This window comes from Daldinia caldariorum (genome assembly GCF_022478825.1).
Source record: "Daldinia caldariorum strain CBS 122874 unplaced genomic scaffold F4812scaffold_6, whole genome shotgun sequence".
Classification (NCBI taxonomy): domain Eukaryota; kingdom Fungi; phylum Ascomycota; class Sordariomycetes; order Xylariales; family Hypoxylaceae; genus Daldinia; species Daldinia caldariorum.
In genome coordinates, this window is record NW_025953042.1 from 1,460,188 (window position 1) to 1,482,429 (window position 22,242).

The 22,242-nt window shown below is 45.5% G+C and overlaps 6 protein-coding genes across 6 annotated transcripts; 4 read left to right on the forward strand and 2 right to left on the reverse strand.

Moving 5' to 3' along the window:
- Positions 1-1,005: 1,005 nt before the first annotated feature.
- On the reverse strand, positions 1,006-2,388 carry F4812DRAFT_458518 (uncharacterized protein; the record flags this gene model as incomplete). Its single annotated transcript, XM_047937372.1, has 7 exons — positions 1,006-1,034; positions 1,103-1,278; positions 1,352-1,558; positions 1,623-2,059; positions 2,112-2,123; positions 2,183-2,225; positions 2,282-2,388. The coding sequence occupies 7 exons, from the start codon at positions 2,386-2,388 to the stop codon at positions 1,006-1,008; spliced, it is 1,011 nt and encodes a 336-aa protein (XP_047791310.1).
- Positions 2,389-3,368: 980 nt separating this feature from the next.
- F4812DRAFT_425402 (uncharacterized protein) lies at positions 3,369-5,187 on the forward strand. The gene is made up of 3 exons (XM_047933931.1): positions 3,369-4,164; positions 4,366-4,496; positions 4,583-5,187. The coding sequence occupies exons 1-3, from the start codon at positions 3,788-3,790 to the stop codon at positions 4,600-4,602; spliced, it is 528 nt and encodes a 175-aa protein (XP_047791311.1). The 5' UTR covers positions 3,369-3,787; the 3' UTR covers positions 4,603-5,187.
- A 429-nt stretch (positions 5,188-5,616) lies between these two features.
- Positions 5,617-7,824, forward strand: F4812DRAFT_470730 (dynamin family protein; the record flags this gene model as incomplete). The annotated part of the gene is made up of 4 exons (XM_047939016.1): positions 5,617-5,901; positions 5,971-7,253; positions 7,293-7,473; positions 7,547-7,824. 4 exons carry the CDS (start codon positions 5,617-5,619, stop codon positions 7,808-7,810), a joined length of 2,013 nt encoding a protein of 670 aa, XP_047791312.1. The 3' UTR covers positions 7,811-7,824.
- A 774-nt stretch (positions 7,825-8,598) lies between these two features.
- On the reverse strand, positions 8,599-9,756 carry F4812DRAFT_353843 (uncharacterized protein). Its single transcript, XM_047931758.1, has one exon. It carries the CDS (start codon positions 9,387-9,389, stop codon positions 8,622-8,624), a length of 768 nt encoding a protein of 255 aa, XP_047791313.1. The 5' UTR covers positions 9,390-9,756; the 3' UTR covers positions 8,599-8,621.
- Positions 9,757-17,378: 7,622 nt separating this feature from the next.
- On the forward strand, positions 17,379-18,745 carry F4812DRAFT_353943 (transcriptional activator of glycolytic enzymes-domain-containing protein). Its single transcript, XM_047931759.1, has 2 exons — positions 17,379-17,973; positions 18,067-18,745. The coding sequence occupies exons 1-2, from the start codon at positions 17,431-17,433 to the stop codon at positions 18,592-18,594; spliced, it is 1,071 nt and encodes a 356-aa protein (XP_047791314.1). The 5' UTR covers positions 17,379-17,430; the 3' UTR covers positions 18,595-18,745.
- A 1,048-nt stretch (positions 18,746-19,793) lies between these two features.
- F4812DRAFT_353973 (uncharacterized protein) lies at positions 19,794-21,619 on the forward strand. Its single transcript, XM_047931760.1, has 3 exons — positions 19,794-19,841; positions 19,961-20,132; positions 20,209-21,619. The coding sequence occupies exon 3, from the start codon at positions 20,224-20,226 to the stop codon at positions 21,301-21,303; it is 1,080 nt and encodes a 359-aa protein (XP_047791315.1). The 5' UTR covers positions 19,794-19,841; positions 19,961-20,132; positions 20,209-20,223; the 3' UTR covers positions 21,304-21,619.
- Positions 21,620-22,242: the final 623 nt, after the last annotated feature.

A 22,242-nucleotide genomic window follows, 5' to 3' on the forward strand; every position in this document is an offset into this window, starting at 1 on the left:
GGGCTGGTGGGGTTAGGCTATACCCCAGTAAAGTGGTAAAGTGGTGTCCCGGTACCGCTAGCTTCACGCGAACTACGTAAAGCTTTATTACAGCCCTTGCAGCTTGCAGCTTGCAGGTAAACATAACCTGATGTACCCAGGCAATTGCAGATAAAACTCCCAACTCCATCCTCAAAGAAGCACATGCAGGTAATACAGCTCCCGACATCCGATGAAAGAAACAAACCCACAAGTCCACAAATCGAAGATCGAGAATGACAGGCCTTATTCCGTGCAGAAAGGGGAAATTACCAAACGCTTTCAAACGCTTTTTATACGTTCCACCACTTATAAACCTATATAAAAACACCGAAGAGTCTCAGCCTTAAAATAACCAACATAATTAATGAAACAATGTCTTAAGAATATTTGCAGAATATTGATGACGGTGCATGTCGTAATAGAATAGAACATTGAAAAGTATTTAGAATTTAAGGGGTAAAAGAAAGCGAGAATGTTGATGGTGATGGAAATGATGGAAACAGTGAAGAGAGATGTGATTGGACGGGGATGTAAAGGCTACCTTATATACCTGTATGTACCTAATGTACCTAATGCATGTGACACTAACACTGAGAAGGTTCCAGCTTTTACCACCAATCCGATGTGATAATTCTGTACCTATGCATGCATGTGCCAGGTAGTGTACCAGGTAGAGATACCTATATCCTATCTTACTCGATCTTAATAAAATAAAATAATTCGCCAGTGTCCTACCATCCGATCTTGATCTTGACCTTGACCTTGACTTATCGACATATTGACATATCATATTAATGTTTTTGTTGGTTACCAGCTATTGACGAAAAGCTTACTTATTTTCTTCGGTAGAGAATGTGGTCTGAAACAATTCCAAGAAATAAATGAAGACTGAACCTCACCAAAAAAAAAAAAAAAAAAAAGACCTCCATGCATCATCGCCTAAGTACCTACCTAGCCATGGGGTTATAGGGTTATAAAGGTATTCTAACCTAACCCGGGTATAGAATCCAGCCCTATATACGAATATTAGTCCCGAACCGCCTCAGAAAACGGTGTTATCCACCGCGTAAACAACACTTACATCCCTCAACAGGTTCATCAACCGTCCGCTGAATGGCACACTTATTAGCAACATCGAACGATTGAGTAGCCAATGTGCCACAGCTGGCAGCAAAGCAATCATTCGAGTCCATGGCTCTCTGTAGAGCGTCGTCTTTCCAGCCAAACACGTAATCACCGTGCTGACTATGCCCGGTTCTGAATTTGAAGTTGATAGTCAGTAATAAAACCCCGCATAGGAGCAAGACCTTAGGTCTGTCTAGGTACTTACGGATCTCCAGTACTCAACAAGAAAGGCTGCGAGCCATCTTCAGGCCAGTCGTCCTTGTTATTAAACTCGCGCGTATCCCAGACCACTTCAAGCATCAGTTGAGGGATCTTAACCGGATGCGTAGACGGACATGCGTACGCGTTACCTGTCGGAAAGGTGACATGATCCTTGTGGTTGGGCGTATCCAGGTTCTCTCCATCCCAACAACTAGCAACATCATATTAGGGTACCTGTACAGATCTAACTTCATTTATGAAATGTTCGGGCTCACGTTGGAAAATGAATATTGGACCGGATGCCTCCCGGGCAGGGTGTCGACGGAAACCCAGCGGTATCGAGAACCGGGTCTGCACATGGTGCTGCATTGTCGCCTTCGAAGTTTGGGCCCGTGAAGCAACGGTAACAGTTCCTCGGCGATTGTCCCTCTTTGCTTCTTAGTGTAGCATCTCCGACGAGCATGCGAAAACCTGGCTTGAATGCGGTTACTTTGCTTCGAAGGTCCTGTGGAAAGTAGTAAACAGTCACACCCCCGACCGACCCGTCTAGGAATCGGTTAGGCATCTGAGGCACGCGCTTGTATGTTCCGTTACGAGCACGGAAAAACAGGTTCGCCGTCCAGTAGTTCGACAGGTCTTCGCTAAAGCTGCAAGTGGTGCAGTTGGCGAGCCTAGAAACATCGGTACGCTCTATAGTAGCTTTGAACGCATCCTGCTCTCGTTAAGTATCGGGCAGAATATGTTTGGGCTAATAGTGCACGTACCCCTCCAACCACCTGTAAGCTTGTCAGCATGGTATTATTTCGTACCTGGCATGGCGTTTTACACTTCATACCTGATGGAGATGCGCACTTGGATTGGCCCCTGGCTCTACAAGTCTGCAGTGGCTGTATTTAGATATGCCACACGATAATAAGAAGTACATAATCCTTACGGATCAAGCCTTTCAATGGTGATCTGACTACATCCGAAGCGCAGGATGCCGGCACCTAGAGCGTAAGGGGTGAGGAGCCCTAGGCTAGCGACTGATGTGTAATGCATTTTCAGATTCTCAACAATAGGTGAGGTTGAAAAGAACGAGTGTGGTGAGGGCCATGGTAAAATCAGGTGTGAACTCCCGTTCATATATAAGTCTTATGAGAATCCCAAGCATTATAGAGATCATGGGTAATATATTATTATAACCGGACTTCGTCCTGGACTAAATAGCCTAACCTATTGGAACGCGGCCAGATAGCCTCCCATACGACGTCCACCTCTAGTCGAACTGCCGATATGTGGAAGGACTCCGCATTTATTCTCTCTGGGAGATAAGGAGTTTCCTCCTGTAGGAATATTGTTAGAGGACCGGTTCGTCAGGTATTATGCCAACGCAAGGTCTACAGTAGGTATTTATTGAGCATGGCAATGAGGCCATGTGGACTCTCAAACTTTGATGGCTTTACTCCTTTATAAGGGAACATGCGCCTTTAGCTCTGGAATATACTAACCTCAGCATATGAAAGGAATCCACCACGAATATCAGGTAGATGTATGCAAAGAAGCTTAAGTCAACGTATAAAGGCCCACATGGGTTATATCAAATTGTACTGATAATAATCGATATTATTACCTAGGAGGTAGTAAATATGAGTTCTACGCAGTTCATTCTGTATGATAGCAATTGGCCTGAACACATAGACACCAGAAAGGTCATGAGTCTCCGCGTTAATACACGAAGTATCCTATCAAGGTCTCTAGGTATCTAGGTGCTATCTAACTTAACATTCCTCAAGCTCTTGAAGAAACAGTCAGTATTATGAATCGTACCATCTGAAAGCACATGTAACGTCCAGGATGTCATCATCCTTTTTCTATCAGTAGGCTCACCTCAGGTGATTGGTTGTACTAAAAAAAAAAAAATTTGTCACGGTAGGCAAAGCATCAGCCAAATATTGGTTAGTAATGCCGCACTATGGTCAGTTCACCTTAGAACCGTCGACTTCGAGATACGCACGGTAGGTAGTATGGAGTGGAGCCAGTGTAAATAGCATCATAAAATTGCTACAAATGGGATTGAAACAAAAATCTATCTAATACAAACATCCCGGGGAAGATCACACATGCTAATCAGATCAAACTCGAGACCTAGAAAGTCTGTGCTCTTCAACGTTTGCATGAGCACAAAATTTATCGAGTTTTCTTGTAATTGGCGAATGAGTGACGAAGTTTGCGGCTCATCCCTAGCAATCAATCAATTGCACTCCACAGGCCATTCACCGTTCCTTTGTTAGACGATCATCGGAGATCGTTTCCATCGAAGCAATTTTTTTAATCAGCTATCGGATAAATATCCATGCTAGGATCGGTCGCCCAATAGGGTAGGAAAGCAGGCTAAAATATTCCTATATAAAGTTAATAAATCTCGCTGCTCTTACTGACAGGTAGTTTTTGAAGGGTCATGTTGCGTCAAAGTCCTTTCAACATGCATCTATCTTCCGCAATTCTTCTTGCCCTATCATCGGGCGCTACCGCGGCAGTTCTACCCTTCGATGTCCCGGCACCAGCCCGAGTCCGAGATGCCCCCACGCCGACAGGATGCACGGCCGCGGCGATCGCTACCGAGACCACCATCAACCGAGGAAGCGAGGGCATCTGGGTGATTGGACCAAGCGCACCGAATTTGAATGAGCTTTACAAGTTTAGACAGACGGACTGGCTCGACAATGACCACCAAAAGATTCTGGACACCTGCGGTAACATCTGCTTGGAAGGAAACAATACCGCTGATACAGGCATTTGGCTGCCAAGCGGTAAATACTTTCAAGGCGCGTTCGTGGTATGTATCAGGACACAATATATTATCCCAGGCCTTCTTTAAAACTACCCCAAGGTATTCTTTTGTCTAGAGTTGCTAACAATCTAAAGTAAGTAGAATAATCCTGTCCTTTCCTATCATCCAGGGAGGAAATATTCCAATTCCAACAAAGGTACCTCTTAAGGACCAGGAAACTAATACATGAATTTCTAATACATCAGCAACACACCGGGAGGAAACGGCCCAGACCACCTCCTATGGCAGTGCGCGTGCTACGATCGTGCCGTAACACAGGACGATCTTGTTCCTGGTGGCGGGACTTGGAATAACGCCAACCCCGGAAGTGGAACCAGTAAGCTTACCCCTTTTGATCGTTCGGTGTTTTCCTATTCGCTGCACTGCATGATCCATGTTTGTACACTTGCTAATGACGCGCAGTACTCAACCGCAAGTGTTGATTCGTTGATTCGACGGCTTTGCAAACGGAACTCGTGGAAGCGAGATGGGGCGGCAGGGCGGATAGTCGTTGGTAGCTGTGAGATGGGACTTGGCTACTCGTTATGTAGCATGCTATGGTTTTACACGTACAGCCATAAAAGGAATTAACGAAAAAAAAGGAAGGAATAAATGTTCCCTGTGTCAATCTATGGATTGGTGATGTCGTAAGATGAATGCCTTGACTGTATCCAAGCATCTTGATGGGGGATGAGTTAGTCTCAACCTCCCGATTCGGCTTGTTCTAGGCAGAAATAAACTCCTCAGTTATCGCGTTTGTATTTAGGACTACTGATCGAAAGAGATTACTGAAACAGGATGGTTGCAACAGAGACAATGCTACCCTGATGTACATGCCCCTATCGGCTTCTTGCCGCGTTGTGGACAATGCAAGCTACCGTAGAGCCATGTCTACGAACGGCGAAGCAACAGGTATTGAAAGTAGACTCCAGAATATCAACTTTGATGGAGATATGTCCTCGGTGGCACAGCTTCTGGTCAGATAGAGCTTATCATATATCATTTACTTGAGTTATGTTAGTTTAGGTACCTCCTATGTTGGTTAGGCAGTAATGTTAGTCTAAGCGAACAATCAGAAGCCTCGTTCTTAATCGACCCGCGGAACTTTTTGCGTGCCTGAAAGAATTCGACGTATATGCAAGCGCAGGTTTCTTCTACCTAATAAGAGCAGCAGGCAGCCGTCAGTTCTCTAAATTTCCAAAATCAAAGAGGTACCTACCTTAGGTAGTCAAAGCTACCGTCCAAACACAACTGCCAACCACCTTAGGCATCTAAAATATCTTTCTACTTTATGGTGCCTCAGTGACCTAGGCACCTATTTAAATCCCACTTTCCGCCATCTGAATACAACAACTACCACAATAACCTCCTCATAGCACAACTTCTTGCAACCCAAGTCGTCAACAATTACCCTGCCTAACACCTAACTTAAAGTATCTGGAGCGACTGACTACCAAATGGTGCTCTCTTTCAACGCAGAGACCCTGAATGGGCTCTGCTCTGAGGATCAGCTCGAGTTGCTAGACTCTGTGGACCATTTGCGTCTTCAAGGAATTGATCACTACATCTCACTGCCTCAGATAATTGTTTGCGGCGACCAATCTTCCGGCAAGAGTTCTGTCTTGGAAGCCATCTCGGGAGTTCCTTTTCCCATCAAGAGCAATCTTTGCACTTGTTTCCCCACAGAACTTGTTCTTCGACGCGCAGAAACTACTGGAGTTACTGTTTCTATTGTCCCTGAGGTTAGCCCCTAGAAATCCCAAGGGAAGAACGGCTTTTATGATTTCCATGAAGAACTTGAAGGCTTTGAGGGGTTCCCCGATCTAGTTGAAAAGGCCAAAGTGGCCATGGGGATCTCGTCTTCGGGGAAGGCCTTTTCAACTGATAGACTCCGGGTCGAGATTACGGGCCCAGACCGCCCTCATCTAACCATTATCGACATGCCGGGTCTTATCCATTCAGGTACTACCCCTGAGAGCATCGCTGATGTCAAACTGGTCCGACAAGTCGTTGAAAACTACATGAGACAACCGAGGAGCATCATCCTAGCGGTTGTGTCCGCTAAGAATGACTTTGCGAATCAAGTAATATTGAACTTGGCTCAGGAGGTTGATAAGACAGGCAGCCGCACGATTGGCGTTATCACGAAACCCGACACTTTAGTACCTGGATCGGGCAGCGAGTCTCTCTATATCTCACTCGCTAAGAATGGCCAGGTTAACTTTGACCTCGGCTGGCACGTTCTTAAGAACCTTGACTCAGAAACGCAGAAGGGATCCTCTCTCCTCAGCCAGCGCAACGCAGAAGAGGCGCGATTCTTTTCTAAGGGCGTTTGGAAGGATCTCTCGCCGTCGATGTTAGGTATCAACGAGCTCAGGAAGAAGCTCAGCAACATTTTGTTGCGTCAAATTGCTCTCGAGCTTCCGAGTCTGGTCAAAGAGATTGATGTCAAGCTGAAGAGTTCCCGCGAGCAGCTTGAGGAACTTGGAGAACCACGACGTACTCTCGACCAACAGCGACTACGACTTTTGCAGATTAGCCAGGATTTCCAGTCGATCGTTGAACGTTCCATTAGCGGAACGTACAATGACAAATTCCTCGACAACGCTGATACAGTTCGAGGATATCGTCAACGCATCCGCGCGGTAGTGCAGAACCTGAACCGTGAATTTGCAAAAGAGCTCACTATACGTGGTCATAAGCGCGAGATTGTGACAGGAACATCTCAAGATCGCCATGGTCTAGAGCTTATCACCAAGGATAAGTTCCTTACACACATCCAGACAGTTATGGAAAGAACTCGGGGACGGGAACTTCCTGGAATCTTCAGTCCCATGGTTGTCTCTGACCTATTCCACCAACAATCCTCTCTATGGGAAAAAATCGCACAGGATCACGTTGCGAAATCTTGGGGCGCGGTAAAGTCATTCATCCAGGAAGTCGTCATTTATGTCGCGGACGCGAAAATCGGAAAGTCTCTCCTCGACAAAGTGTGCGAGTCCGCCCTTGACGGCCTTCTTGCGCAAGCTAAAATAAAGACTTCCGAGCTGCTGAATTCGCACCGCCAAATCCATCCGATTACTTACAACCAGGAGTATGCCGAGACTATCTAGAAGACCGGTCAGGCCCAAAGGGATGACTTCAGCCGAATCTTGATGGAATTCTTTTCCGTGTCATCTCTAGAAGAGTCGACGTATCTGCAATCACGACATTACAAGCTCAACACACTCTTAGATAGACTAATCAAGAAAGAGCCCGATGTTGAACGCCTTGCTGCAGCCGAGGCTCTTGATCGCATGATTGCTTATTACAATGTTCGTGCTGCCTTTTTAACCCTTAGAACGTATCATCAGGTAGTCAGTCGCTAACTAGGATTCTCTAATCTAGATTGCGTTGAAGCGATTCACCGACAGCATCGCCACCGAAGTTATCGAGCAGAAACTGCTCGCAGCTCTTGAAAACATCCTCTCTCCGGTAGCTGTCTTCAGCATGTCTCCAGATCTGGTAGAGCGCATCGCTGGCGAGTCCCGAGAGAGTCGGGTGATGCGAGAGGAGCTTAACAAGAAGATCGATGTCCTTCAGAAAGGATCGGATACATGCAAGCGCTTTATCGATTCAAAGCTAAGCGGTAAGACTACATTCCACTTCTAAGCTATAAGGCATATAAATATAGCTGGTTCTAATTTTTGATACTTAGATGGTTCGACTTCCCACTCGGAGAATACCGAAACTTCAGAGGATCTTCAGTCGGTACAAACCTAAGCGTTGAGGAACATTCGATGAAGATTAAGTCGACAAGACGCAGGAAACGATTGGCTGGAAGTATATGAGATGCTCCTTCGACTGAATCCATCCCGATGCTCTTTGTAAGGAACACCTAAACATAGGTAGTCCCTCATGAAATACGCAGATACACAGGAACGTGGAATGGCCCATGACACCTTGATGTATCTGTCAAATGTAATTATTAACAAGTAGGTTAGCTAGCCGCTAATTCATTACATGTCCTAGATCAAGATATCTCGCTCCGTTTCGCTGAGTCCTCTTAATGCAAACATCCAAAAGCTACCTCCTTATGCAGGGCCCTTCACTCTAGTGGTATTGCCGGTATGTATAATGGTCAACTCATATGGTCCCGTCTGTATATCAATCTCGGTATGAATTGACTCAGCCATGTTCTTTCTCTCATGATGCTTGCTTTTTTAGATGCCGCCAATATTCAACCGAATGCAAAATGATAATGCGTCGAAAAGGAGAAACAAAAAAAGACTCCAAAGACGTCTTGAATATTAAAAACCAATAAAACGGAGAAAAATCAAAGTGGGTATACAACGCCTCAACCATGCGGATGCAATAACGTGGATCCTCAAACTCGTTGTGTCGTCGCATGAGTTTTCATTCGTCGTCGTGAAAAAGAAAAAAAGAAGAAAACCCCCCCCCCCCCCCCCTTTTCTTTTTCGTCTTATCGGCCTAGGAGCCAGCCCATTTTCTTGCCGCCGCTTCCCTTCTCTTCCCCCGTCTCGTCGCAGTCGAGCTCGAGCCGGTACCGTCGGACGCTTCCCGTGTCGTCGTCGAACCCGACCCGTCGGTTCGCTTTGGGCACGAAGCAGTCCGGGACGATGTGCTTCATGAACCAGCCCTTGATCCCTCGGCTCGCAGCGTCGATGGCGGCGTATTCGAGACGCCTGGTATGATCGCTCGTCCAGTAGTGGGTCGTCTGCGGGGGAGGAGGATACGACAGCTCGGCGTTGCGCGCATCCTCTTCTTCCTCGTCCTGGTTTCCAGACAGCGACTCCGGGGGCGGAAAGTAGTAATACGTAGTCTGCTGCTGCGGTAATTGGACCGAGTGCGAAGGCTGTGTGCTTAAGTGTTTTAAGTGAGTTGCTGAAGTGGACTTTACAGCACGGCGCACCGAAGGCCGTGTTCGCGGTTGAGCTTGGGAACCCGCAGACATGGTAGAGTTCCGCCGCTGAGGAGACCGGGACTCAATTGACCTAGACCGAGGGGGGGATATTGATTCATAACCAGAGTCGTGGCGAATTATTGGTTTAATTTCAGGTCTTTCCTCTCGGCGTGAAGACATCTTATTTTCAGTGGTAGTTGTGGTGGAGGTCTCGTAAAGTTCGATATTATGAAAGCTGTGGTATGAGGTAGTGTCGTCAGATGCGGCGACACTGGTAGTTGATTGAGATCTGTAAAGATCTGCTGGCGATGGTGTAAGCCGTGACATCTTGGCTGGGATGACTATCCTCTTGATACATCGAGAAAAAAAAGTTGACGTACTATTATAGCTAATATAGCCACCAGGGTTTGTAGAATATGGAATATTAAGTAAGGAATGCGAGTGATCAATCACGGGAGTCCGTCGATGGGCTCCTCTTTAAAGAAGAGAAGCTTTAGTCTTCTTCTTCTTTTTCTTCTTCTAATATGTGTTACCACGGTAAGACGAACAAAGTTGCGGTCTGAATTTTAAATCACACCAAATGGAGCTGACGGGTAAGAACTCAATCTGCACGAAAACGTGAAAACGGGGTTGGTTTAGTTGGTGGACATAGGACGAAATCTTTCCGCGGTCACAGACCCATAAGCGCTTTGGTTCCAAAGCTGGTTGTGGTTCTGCTAACCAGCCCTGCAACTCAGGAGTAGTCTTTCCAGAAACAAATAATAGGTATTCGAAAATGGTAACTAGAAATAAGAAACGGGGACAATCTGTTCCAGAAACATACACGGTATAAAGTAGATCGACTATGGTGATGAATTTAGACGACAGGCAACCTTGTATTCGCCCCTCCTAGCCATGCAGAGCTAAGAGTGGTTTATTGAATACCCTTCGTCTAAATTTGTTGGGTCAAGAAGCGGTCTGGAGTCGCTTGACTTTTTTAGGGAACCAAAGACAATTATCGTGACCGGCACGACCCTGCCGGTGCGCCAAACACCCCACGTCTTTCAACTACTATCGTTAGTTTACGTCCGTGACTGGAATATGGAAAGATTTCCAGGGGCTTGGCGGCGTGTAACCCTTGAACAGGTCAAATAAAGCCAGGAGCCCGGAAACCTTGCGGAACGGTTACTCATGCGAATGGATATAACGGGCAGGGCGTCTACCCTTTTTTTTATATAGAAAAAATAAGGTTTTGAAAGGATGCGAAGGACTGGATGGATACCTTTTGACGCCAGAGTGGGCGGTTCCGGTTCTGTACTATGGACCTCGTGGATATAGGTATCCAAGTATGACGGCCGTAGCCCTTGCATCAACGTGCATGCAGGGAACGTCAAAACGGGATGGCCCTAGCCCCGCAAGATTGGCGATGGTGGTTCGTCGATAGGTTGAGAATCCGATGTCGCTGACGATGCTAATAAAATAACCCCAAACCCCGACTGCATTAGTGAGCGACGGGGCTCCGCTTGGTAGTGGGGAGAGTAACAAAATCCCCTGGTCCTATGATGAGTACATCTATGTGCGAGAGAGAAGGGGGGGAAGTATGTAAAATGAAATGGAGTTGTCAAAAGAACTGCCCTCGCTTGGGCATCTATTGATATTATGTAGCTTTTGAGTCTTGAGGCCCTTCGCCATTTTCTAGAAGCTTGTGAATATCCGGACTTTCACATGCTTTGCTTTGCTTCAAAACTTCCTGTTACACCAATCTGTATAGCTGAGAAAGACCGGGGTAGCGTGGCTCTACGATCCCGCGCGTCACAAGGGTGGCTTGGGTACATTTAGGTATGTAAATCTACTATGACCTGTATATATGGCAACATCACCTGGCGCGATCTCTACCAATTGTCTCTTATGTATGTCACTCAGCTATGTTAAAACAACCAATAATGGCGCGTCGCGTACCTATTGATGAAACCTCGTCAGAAGGCTATTAATCCTTCTTATGGGTTATTATGCAGCCCCCCGAGCCCACTTAGGCACGCTTGCTTGCTTGCTTCTAGACCCTCTCGAGGGGTTCTGCCAATGATATCTTGTCTAAATCGTACTATGGTAGATGTTGAACCTCGGGCATTAAGTCCTGCATGAGATGTACATTGTAAGAAGATGATGATATCCAATGAGGGCTCATGTCCAACGACACCGGAGAAGGACGGCCGCCTTATGATTTTTTTTTTCTGTGATATAATGGGAACCTATCCGGTGAGTTAAACTTGATACCCCCGCTGTGTTAAATTCTCTGCTGCCTACCAGGTACCTGACCACGAGGAAAATAGTAAAAAATGAGAAACCTCCGGTACAACATAGATCATTAAGTTATGCCATCTGTTATCAACGCCACTGTGCGTGACATGTCTTAATAGAACATGTGTAGTGAAAAAAGCTTTATGGAACTTTAGATTTGAACCGGAATATACGTCTTAATCAAAACATCGATTTGTCTTGGAAATAGGGCAATAAAATAACGGGGGAAACGCCAACACCCCGCTCTCTTTGAAGATTTTATGTCTTATTTAACAGTTCAACTACATTGGCTAAACCTCGGTTCGTTCCAAAAGAATACTCAAGTCCCATTTGTTCGCTCACAGTATTTAATGTCTTCAATTCTCCGATCCCATGGCTAAAGCGCTTTGAATTCTTGCTAACCAGAAGTGCAAGTACTAAGTGGTATTATGACCCCTATACCGCCTCGTATCTCGGTTGACTTACCCCAAAGGCGTTTAAGATGCTTGGGTTTTGACATGTTGTTAATTCTACCTAACTAAGCCAGTCAACGTGCTTACGATTTTCATATTCATCCACGAGTTTTAAGAAATTTCCCCTTTCCAATAATACGTAACTACCTCCTAAGGTAGTTTATTTTCTCTATAAAATCGCATACCATTTTAAGATCTATAACCGACCTGCATGAGCCTCGAAGCAAGTCATACTTGAACGTTAATCTCACTCGGCAAACACCCGGCACCTCACTGGCGCTTTCTGCGTTTAAGACGGTTAATTTCTTTACAATGCATACCTCAACAGTCACATCATTTCTCTCATCATCATTCGCAATTCGCTAGGTCTGCCTGGCATGGCTGATGTCTTTTGGCGGTTTGCCTAAGCTATTAGCCTATTAATAGTTCTAGTACCCTGGGGAAAACATGAATATAGTATACCCTAAGGTCTCCAACTGAATGCGGCGGTAATTATCCCAGTGCGAGCAAAGTGCATGATCAGCTGGGAAATACTATTTAAATAGTGGTTGATGTACCTTAGGTCGGGTGAACCAATAGGTAACCTCGGCCCTGGTTTTCTAGGCTCTTTCAGTTTAATATGTACCATAACCTCAGTTATAATAATAAGGTAAAGAGACTGGGATATTCCACTTGGGAGCGCCTAGCACCATAGCCTAGCGCATCCAGCAGGAAGAGCGCCAGTAGTCCGAAGAGATAATGAAACAGAGACTGAAGCTGCCTCAGCTCCTAGTATAATGGAACAGGCCATCGCCAAGATCAAGATGCGTAGAGTTATATAGATACATCCTCGTAACGGATGCTTCGTACTAGCTACACGATGTAGAACAACTCAATCAATAGGTCAAACGTATAGAGCCCAATCGAGCCGGCGGAGTGGGCAACACAATACGGTTGACACCTCAGTGTCTTTAATTGCGTTCCAGTTTGCTAACTGTCAGTATGCCTTGAATGATTGTAGCGCTACCATACTACCTCTATCTCCTCCTATGAGGATGTGTTTCGAAAGCCAACGTGGATTACCGGAATGTCACATAGCGCCACTCTTTTCTGATAAACCAGTTTACGCGACAATACGGGCACTCTCAGTACACCTTAAGGCTGCTACGGATGGCTATATGGAACTTAAACCTACCCGTTCCACGGTATCTCTTCTCTCAAGTTACAAGGGGTCTCGTAAGGTAGGGCAAAAAGTAGGGAAACAACTTTGCTATTCCACAAGGAGCTCTAAGATAGCTCTGGTTCCCGGGCTTTGTTCTACCCTTCTCATGGAGCAAGCACCCTTGATACGAGGAATGAAGACCCGAAATACTTTCTTACGTGTCAAAACACATTCTCCACCAAAATAGTCACTACAAGGAAGTAAGTGAAATATGATTGATAATCTGTCCAAAATTCGCAGTGAGGCGACATAAGATGTATAAGGAATCATAGTTATATACAACAAGGCAGCTGTCTGATGACCAGTGACAGAAGCCATACTATATAGATAGTAAAATAAGATTCAATCATATCAGGGGAATATAATTGATATTTTAATTTTCTTTATTCTTGATGCATCTTACTTTTAGGCCTGGATGTTTGTAAAATCTAAACGTATTTGAAGAGTGAGGATTTATTTGCGACTTCCAGCCATGTATTACAGAGAAAAGAGCAACATATATCCGGGGGGCGTGACCGCTCTTAAAGATAATGTCGCCCCCTTTATCTTCACTTGACTTGCCCCAATTCCCAATACCAACTACCTTATTGATGTTACTCCAATTCACTGTGCTCCAGTATCCCGTCCATAAAACACAGCGAAACGCCTAGTTTTGTTTTCTGGATGAGGATTTTATTCCTTAGTTGACAGGACTGAGTCTTCGCCGACTCCCTATGCTTCTAGATCAGATCACTGAGTTAAAGCATAGTTTCAGCATGGTCGCCGACTTATACATTTACTCGAGTAGGTTGGGACCCTTCGCAGAGTAATGAAGTGGTTTCTATGCCTTTTGGCTGCACCTCGTAGTAGAGCTAGCTGCGTAGATTTGACTTTATAAATTAGGTCAAGTCTAACATATAAATATCTGGTAACACTAGGTGTACACTTCTGCTCTTTCAGTAAGACAGACTGCTCATTGGTCGATACCTGCGTCGATGAACTATCTTGACAGATGCATTGACGAGCAGGCATGACTATTATTATAAAGTCAAGTGTCTACCTAGGTACCTAGGTACCTAAGTCTAAGCGTAACTTGGTGATAGACTTCGTTAAGATGCCAAAGGAGAAGGTATATTTACTATTGTAAATCGGCCTCTCAGTGAAAATTTAGGCAACTTACTCATATAGCAGATCAAAATGGGTGTACACTATCAATATTATAAGCTTACGTTTCATGTAAAAAGATTTGAAAGAAAGCTGAAATATCAGGACGGGATTATTTTCTCGAAGGACCATGTCCGTGGCTTGATATTGCCTACATTCATACCCGTTTTACTCTTAGGACTCATATTAGCCTTCCTTAGACCCCGCGACTCTCGGGCAAATCTAGGAATGATATTACAAATCTCGTCGCTATACCAGTGGTCATATAAATTTCCTGTTTAGGAATAATGATCGTGGAGCTAGCTAGGCAGGTCTTCATCCCCAAGCTTACTTGAATGTACCCAAAGTACATGCCAATAAGAACCTCCAAATGCAGTAATTATCATATGTTGGAGCTGATTAATAGATGACTGAGTGGATTAGATATATCGGACGTGGCTGAGGGACTTGGCGAGGATTATCATGAAGAATATACCTGATTCAGTAAGAGAGCTGCCGCCTCAGCCGTAGTTTAGACCTACATGATGTAGATTCTGCGCGTCGTCCTCGTAGTGGGCCATACGAAAACGGCGCGAGAGAAAAGACGCAGGTAGTCAGCCAAGGTTGGGGTAATATACGAATACCTATACAAATACCTCTACGAAAAGCTACAGTGAATTTCAAAGCCTCATCTGTGATATTAAGCAAGGACCTTTCCGTGCTGTTAATTTAATCGTGCATAATGGCGGGTGTCAATTCGACCGGGGAAAAAAAAAGAAGATCAAGAAGATCATGAGGATCATATCTTATGCAGGGCTTAGCGATGCATCTGGGGGGCGTATATTAAAAAAAAGAGTAAGTATAACAAAAGGTCAAGATGTCATGTGTAAGTTGCTTATAAGTTGCTTGTGAAGTGTGTACCTAATGGCTATATGGAAATGGTGCGGCTTAATAATCTACGGTTTAGATCGCAAGAGAGTTTAAGGAACGGATCGTCACTCGATGTATATACCAAGGTATAAATATGTATAAAAATATACATGATACAGTAATCCATTTTAGATCGCGCCAATCACCTCAGGTAACACAAAGTGCTTTTGGCCCGTAATATGTCAAGCCAAACTTGTCAAGTACATGCGCAAATGTGTGACGCGTAAGTCGGTCTTTCCTCCCGCATCTGCTATCGTCAGCTATCGTCAGCTATCGGAAGGTACGTTCAAACACTGGAATAGGTACGGGGATGCTTTCTAGGTAATTGTATTGTACATAGGTACCTAAGTACCTAGTTACATGCGTTACATTGGGTTGTTTGCTTCTGCAGCAAAGTTGCAGAAAAGTTGCGGAGATGAAAAGTTGCAGCAGTTCCAGCAGTTACAGTCGATGTTACCCAATTACCATTATTTGTAAAACCAGATCCACCATAGGTTCTTTCCCTGTCCTTTCCCTGTCCTTTCCCTGCTTTTCTTACTTTCCCTGCCGAAGGAGCCAAGATTGCAAGATTGCAAAGATTGCCGCCAAAGCTAGCTGGACCGCTAAAGGGTGCTGCAACCCTACCTCTTATTACCCTACCAGCCAACCCTGCCTGCTACTACTACCTGCTTTGCTGAGTGCTACCCTCAGTTACCATCTAGCTTTGACTTCACGTGATTGAACTTAGATAAACCAAGATGTCCATGTTGATTCCACATTTTGAAGCTATGGGGTTGGGATGATAAAAGATACAAGTGGGTAAAGTACCACATTGCGGGTATCTACATTTAATTACCTACCTATGTCATAGGTATTATACTATACCTATGGGATAGGTACTTGACATGCATGTCTACATGTGTAGGGTATAATTGCCCAATGCTCTTTTCGTAATAGCTGCAAAGTATCAAATGAGGACCAACCAAAAATCAAGTCTCGGGGAAAAAAAAGAGAAAAAAAAGAAAGTACCTAAACCTACTAAACACCCATAAGAACATCATAAGAAAAAAAAAAGTACGGATGAAACAAGATACAAAATATGTAATAATAACAAACGTAATAAATAAAATTACCAAAATAACCATAATCACCGCTACATAGTACTACTTACTGCCACTGCCACTGCCACTACCACTACCACCGCCAACGACACATACGCAACGCACGTACACACTTCATCAGGCTTCTCACTCTTACGCTTTCTTTGCGACTCTCTCACAACACGCAACATGTCACCAACACGTTGACAGCCGACACACACCGCAGGTGACCCCATCCCAAGGCGACACAAGCCGGGACAACACACATTTGCATTACATATGTAGACGACAGGAATGCCATCTTGGGTTTCCGGTCAAGTTCGCCGCATCTCGCGCATGGTAAATTGTTGACCAAAAAAAAAAAAAAAGATTACTGATATCGACGATGCTCGATATTGATGCTGATATCGATGCCGAAGTCCCATGGTTAATACCTCGATACCATTTTGATACATCTTGGATACCGACGCTGATGCTTGTCGCCAATACGTACCGCCGGATCGTTAGATACATCTTCTAGATACATCCGATTTCTGCTGTCTCTGCTCTGATGTAGATGCCGACTTATTCCCACCCCATTTTCTTCTAAGTCGCGCCTCACCCGTCGTCATCGTCATCACTATCACCATCTATCAACTACCGCATAAACTATTTACTTTGGATCGCTGTCCTTGTCTCCTTGTGTTCTGGGTTTTCCTGGTTTTCTTGGTTATCTTTTCGTGGTGTCCTGGTCCTGGTCCTGATATTGGTCTTATTACTACTTCCTTGTCTTGTCATCTGATATCGTCTATTTCTCTACTTTAACCTTTCCCTTCATTTATTTATTTTTAGTTGCCTTACTCTTATTACCTTTAAGGTACTCTCGGATCACTCTTACTACTTTTACGTCTATTGTTACTTCTAACTATTTTCATTTCCAACTAATAGAGAAGGGACAGGGTACCGGTTAGCCCGGACGTCCGTCTGGTCATCGCAAAAAAAAGTCCTTTTTTTTTCTACCTTTATTCTCAAGCCCTTTCCCTTCTTGAACATATCCATTCCTTAAATTAATTTTAATATCTTATTATTTTATATTTTATTTTATTATTGCTATTATTATTTATTTTTCTTACTATTGCTTCTTCATTTTTGTTTTAGTTCGTCGGTTCGTTTATGATCTTTTTCTTTTATCCTTTTTCTTTTCACACCCCCCTCCATTTCTTAACCCCCCACCATATAACTCGAAGGTCTATTCTTGTTTTAATTCTCCCCCCCTCCCCCCCTACCTGGAAATCTCGGACGAGTTTACTGGTTAAAGGCGGCCCGTCATGCTGCCTTTGCCCTCGGCCGGCCTTAGCAACGTACCGCCCCCATCTACGGCCGCGTCCACGGGCCCAACCAGCACCACTAGCACCACTACCTCAGCTCCTCTCGTACCTGGTCCAGGCCCTGCAGCGACAGGGGCGTCACTGAAGCGACCTGCTGCAGCCGACCTGCAGCACACTGCCGGCGCAAGCGTCATTCCTTCAAAAAGGCAGGCTACATCCATTACCAGAACGAACCCCATCCCGAATCCGAGTCTCTTGGCTGCTGCTCCCATCATCGCTCCTTCATATTCAGCTTCGGCTCCTCCGACTACGACAGCAACCCTATTCTATCGTCAACCTCAAGCTGCCATGTCCGTACCTACTATGGTTACAGAGGAACAGCTACTGGGTAGGACCCCCGAGCAATTAATCGCCACCATTCTCCAGATCCAGATGCAACACCAGCAATACGTCGCTCATATCTCGGCGCAATTCGATGTCATTAGCCAACAGCTGAATGACCTTCGTGGAAGCTTAGTGGCCTCCCATCAAGCTGCAGCCTCGGTATGTGTTATGGCCCCCCCCAAAAGGAACCATGTCATTCCCCATATCCAAAATTTATTTATATTATCCACTAACCCATTACACCATTTTTAGGCACTCAGCTCCCGTGATTCCTCCATACGACCCATCATACCCCCGCCTCCTCCCCAATTGTCGGGTTCTTCGTACCCTCGGGGACCGCCGATTGCTTTGCAAACGCCAAGCCGCCCTGCTAGACCCCCAACTTCCCCATCTACTTCTTCTCAGGCCGTTCAACACAGGCCGACTGCGCAAACACCGGGATCTGCAGGGCCTCCTCAGTATAAATATGGCACCGTCGGAACTGTGGAGGAAGTCTGGAAAGAGTATCGAGAGGGAATGGACGGGCAACCTGCCATTGAGGAATTAGACGCAGTATGGGGTTCGCGCTGGCGACCGGAGCCGCGGGGCCGCACATGGTACTCGAGACGAAAAGTTATTTGGGATAAGATTAAAGAGTATATGTCGGAGGGATTGGATGAGGAAGAGGCGGTGAAAGAGGTCGAAAAGCTACGCGATGGTAATACTATTAACAAACTGATACGTATGCTTCAAGATGAACGGAAAGACAAAGGAGTTGGAGACGACAGCATGGTCACCTAACTTGACGTTTATGACCTACTTGATTCGGGACCGGCGTTATATGGGGAGCGGCATTGATACCACGCATCATATATGAGGCTGCATTTACGAGGCTGCTAGCAGAGAGGACCGCAGCGGCGGAATCGGCGTACCATCGTTGCCCAAGAGGATATTTTTGGCGACGGCCTGCTATGGTATGATCATTGTTCACTGGCTGAACAAACGAATAGCCATGGCTTGTGTCTAGACGGATATCTGTGGTAACGAAAGAAACCACCGTAACGACGTTTCGACGGTGGATAGGAAACATGTCGTTACTTGGTCATAGGTACAGGTAGTTTACCAAGCAATTACACAAGGGTGTTTTCGAAGTGCCTACTACTACGATACCGGTTATAGCCCGTTGGCATTTCCCTAACACGACATTTTGGACATGTGCATAGAGTCCACCGGGCATATTCGGATGATAGATTTCAAAGTCCGGGACAAATAATCCCCAATGTATAGTCACGCGCCTTTCTCTCGAGCGTTTCCCCAACAAGTGCATTAGCAAACGGGGCTTCGATACTTGGGTATGACCACCCAATATGGGTCTGCGTCGCGGATCTCATACGCCTGATAGTTTTAAACCGAGAACGTACCTAATGGTTTATCGTGGCGACATGTATCGGTTACACGAAATTCACGATATACGGAGTTGTGCAGATGACATGATTGGCGGTACGTTGAGTCGTCACAGTAAGCTTCATGGGTAGAACGAACACCCTGGCGAACAACAAAAGGTCCCGGGAATCCGACCACGTCACTAGATATATTGCCGTCCGCGTTCTAATACTTGAAAATAACGGGCAGCTATGCAAGCTTAATTTACTTGCTCAATTTCGGCATCAATCAGACATGGGCTATGTAAGGTCATGCAAGGTCATATAAGGTCATATAGGTCATGTATAGGCCCCCTATTCCCGCTTTCTTTCTGCATCCGTGCTAATCATCGCGTAAGCCGCTCAGCCGCATATTGCGACGCTACCTAACCTACTTAAATTTCCGGGTTGTTGGCTTCAAGCCAACCGAGCTACCTTTCTTATCGTAGCTTCAGTTGAGAATGATTGAGCTCATTTATTTTCTGGACTGATTCTTGGCATGGGTCTGATACCCGAATGACCACCAAGCACAAACACCAGACTCCAACTTGAAATCCAACTACGACGTCTCGACTGCTCATCACATCCAGGGTTAGCGAAGGGGAGGGTCAAGTGCGAGATTCCGGCGTTGGTGAGTGGGAAGAAATAACGCTGGAGTAAAAGAGTGTGTGGGCGCACAATAGAAGAACAGGGTCTATGTTCTGGAGTTGAGACTTAGATACTGTTCACGGGCTAACCCACACAACGTCGTTGTCCAGCGATGACAACAGAGTGATGGAACACAAGACTTTGGTGTATATATACATACATCACAAGTACTCAAGTCCTCTAGTCCTCTTTAGTAATCTCATACGAGACGAAGCCGATTGACTCATAAAGATTTCAGAATCTTTGATACATATTCACCCCGACATTTTAGTAGGTATGTATCCCATCCTGGTTTCCCCATTCTATGTGGATTTCTGGGCACTTCACGTCGGGTTACTTACCCCAGGTAGATCACGTAAAGATGTGCTTCACAGTCTACATCCATCACACTACTAGTGAACATGACACACGGCACTTGAGTATCATTAACCCAGTCACGGGCCATACCGTATACAGCCCGTGGCAGAGGCCGTATTATACGAAATGTGAGCATCCTCATATTGTAGGACCAATCCATCCAGGGGAACATTGTAAATGGCACCCTGGATGCTGCCGTCTTGAGTGTCGCAAGTGGTGTTGGACGAAAGGTTGTAAAGTGTTGGCCGAGTACCACCACTTTGTCGACAAAGAGAAAGGTGAGGTAAATGACACCTCCTTTCTACAGCAGTATATGGGACGTAGCGTGGATCGTCTTTGGATCGCCGGGCACTTTTTTAAAAACGGCGTCGAACTTCACATGGCTAGGCATTTCATAAAGGAGTCACGGCGGATTATTAAGGAGTCTCCAAACCCTCTCGATGTGACAAGGTCCATCTGGTTAAAAGAGAGGACCAGCGCCGACGAGCAGTTAGCGATAGCCGGTCTGGGTCAGTTCGCTCTACTCTGGAATATGAATGTCGGGTTCGGCGGGCTTCCCCCCCGTCCTGGCTTCGAACCAGACCCAAGGCGTAACGGAGATATAGAGAGGCTCTTGGGTCTACGAGTTGTACCCGTCCCGGATAGTGAGGTGGTTGTAGACACCAACGACATTAAGTGGCCATACTACGTAAAACTGGAGCAACAGTATCAAGCTGGCATCGAACCGATACCAGACATTCCAGTTATCGTCCCGTCGATTGTAAAGGGGACGAGACTCGAATCTCTTGTGGACCCAATGCCCTCAGCCCAGTTTTCGGGATCTCATACGCTTAAGACAGGCAGCGTAGGCACACGCTCCAACCCTGGCAACCTCGCCAGGAAGGGGGGGAAGACAGTACATCGCGCTGAGGCCGTGGTAGGTCATTGGCCTCTCACGGAGGCTCGCAACGCCGTGAAATGGTATAAGGTACGCTGGGCGGAAGACTCTGGGGATAAAGAGACGTGGGAGAACAACCACCACATTTCGGCGGAGCTCATACATGTGTACTGGCAGAGGTTGGACGCGGATACGCCACCGCAGTAATTCTTGAAGTGTTGTACGGGAGCCATCGTATGTGTGTGTGTGTGTGGTGTGCTAAGGAGTATGCTGTGCCGGAATTACGTCTGGGACTTTTCTGGATTTTGGAATCAAAGCAGAATTTCGTCTCTCGCTCTAGTTGGAAAGCCCGACACATTTCTATTGCGAATCGTAATAGATAGGTACCTACCTAATAAGCACTTAGGTGTTTAATATGTACCTCTAGTAGTTACTAGTTGTGTCGTCAATAGGCAAATAAACTAGTTCTAAACTCCTATGCCAGTAAGCTGATGAAACCAGTGTCGACCATCTTTCTCTTTACTTCCACTCTCTTATTCTTTTTTTATTTAACTTCGTAATTTCATTCTTCGCTGTATGTGTGTGTATTGTTCCGTCTCGGGCGCTTTAAAAAGACACTTGTTCTAAAAGCTGTTCTTGATATGGCGATAATGAAGAAGACGAGTATAGCCGCCTGAATTCCGAATCCTCTTGCCTTAATAACCATATTCGGTTTCGTAAACCTCAAGCAAATAGTACCCTCGACATGTTTCAGGTCGGCCTCTGCTTTGTCCAGAAAGTCTGGCATTTTCGGAAACTTGTCTTTTGTGAACAATGACAAGGCAAAGAAGTTGTCGAATGTGGAAACGCACGAAACAAGTTCTATATTCTCAACAACGGCAAGTATAAGCAGTTGAAAAGTGCGCTTTCAAACAGTGAAAGGGTAAGAGAGGGGGTATATACCCTCGCAGTCTAGTATTATGGTAACGATATATGATCCGCTTGGAATATTCGTAGAGCTTTTTTTAGACATATTCCATCCGTGACATGAAGGGTGAAGTAGAACTCTTTACTGAGTCTTTAGCCGTACTCGAATACTCCTCAAACTGTCTTACATATAACTGTCTCTTAGGGATCAACTTCCACTTACTGGCCCGAAAAAACTCG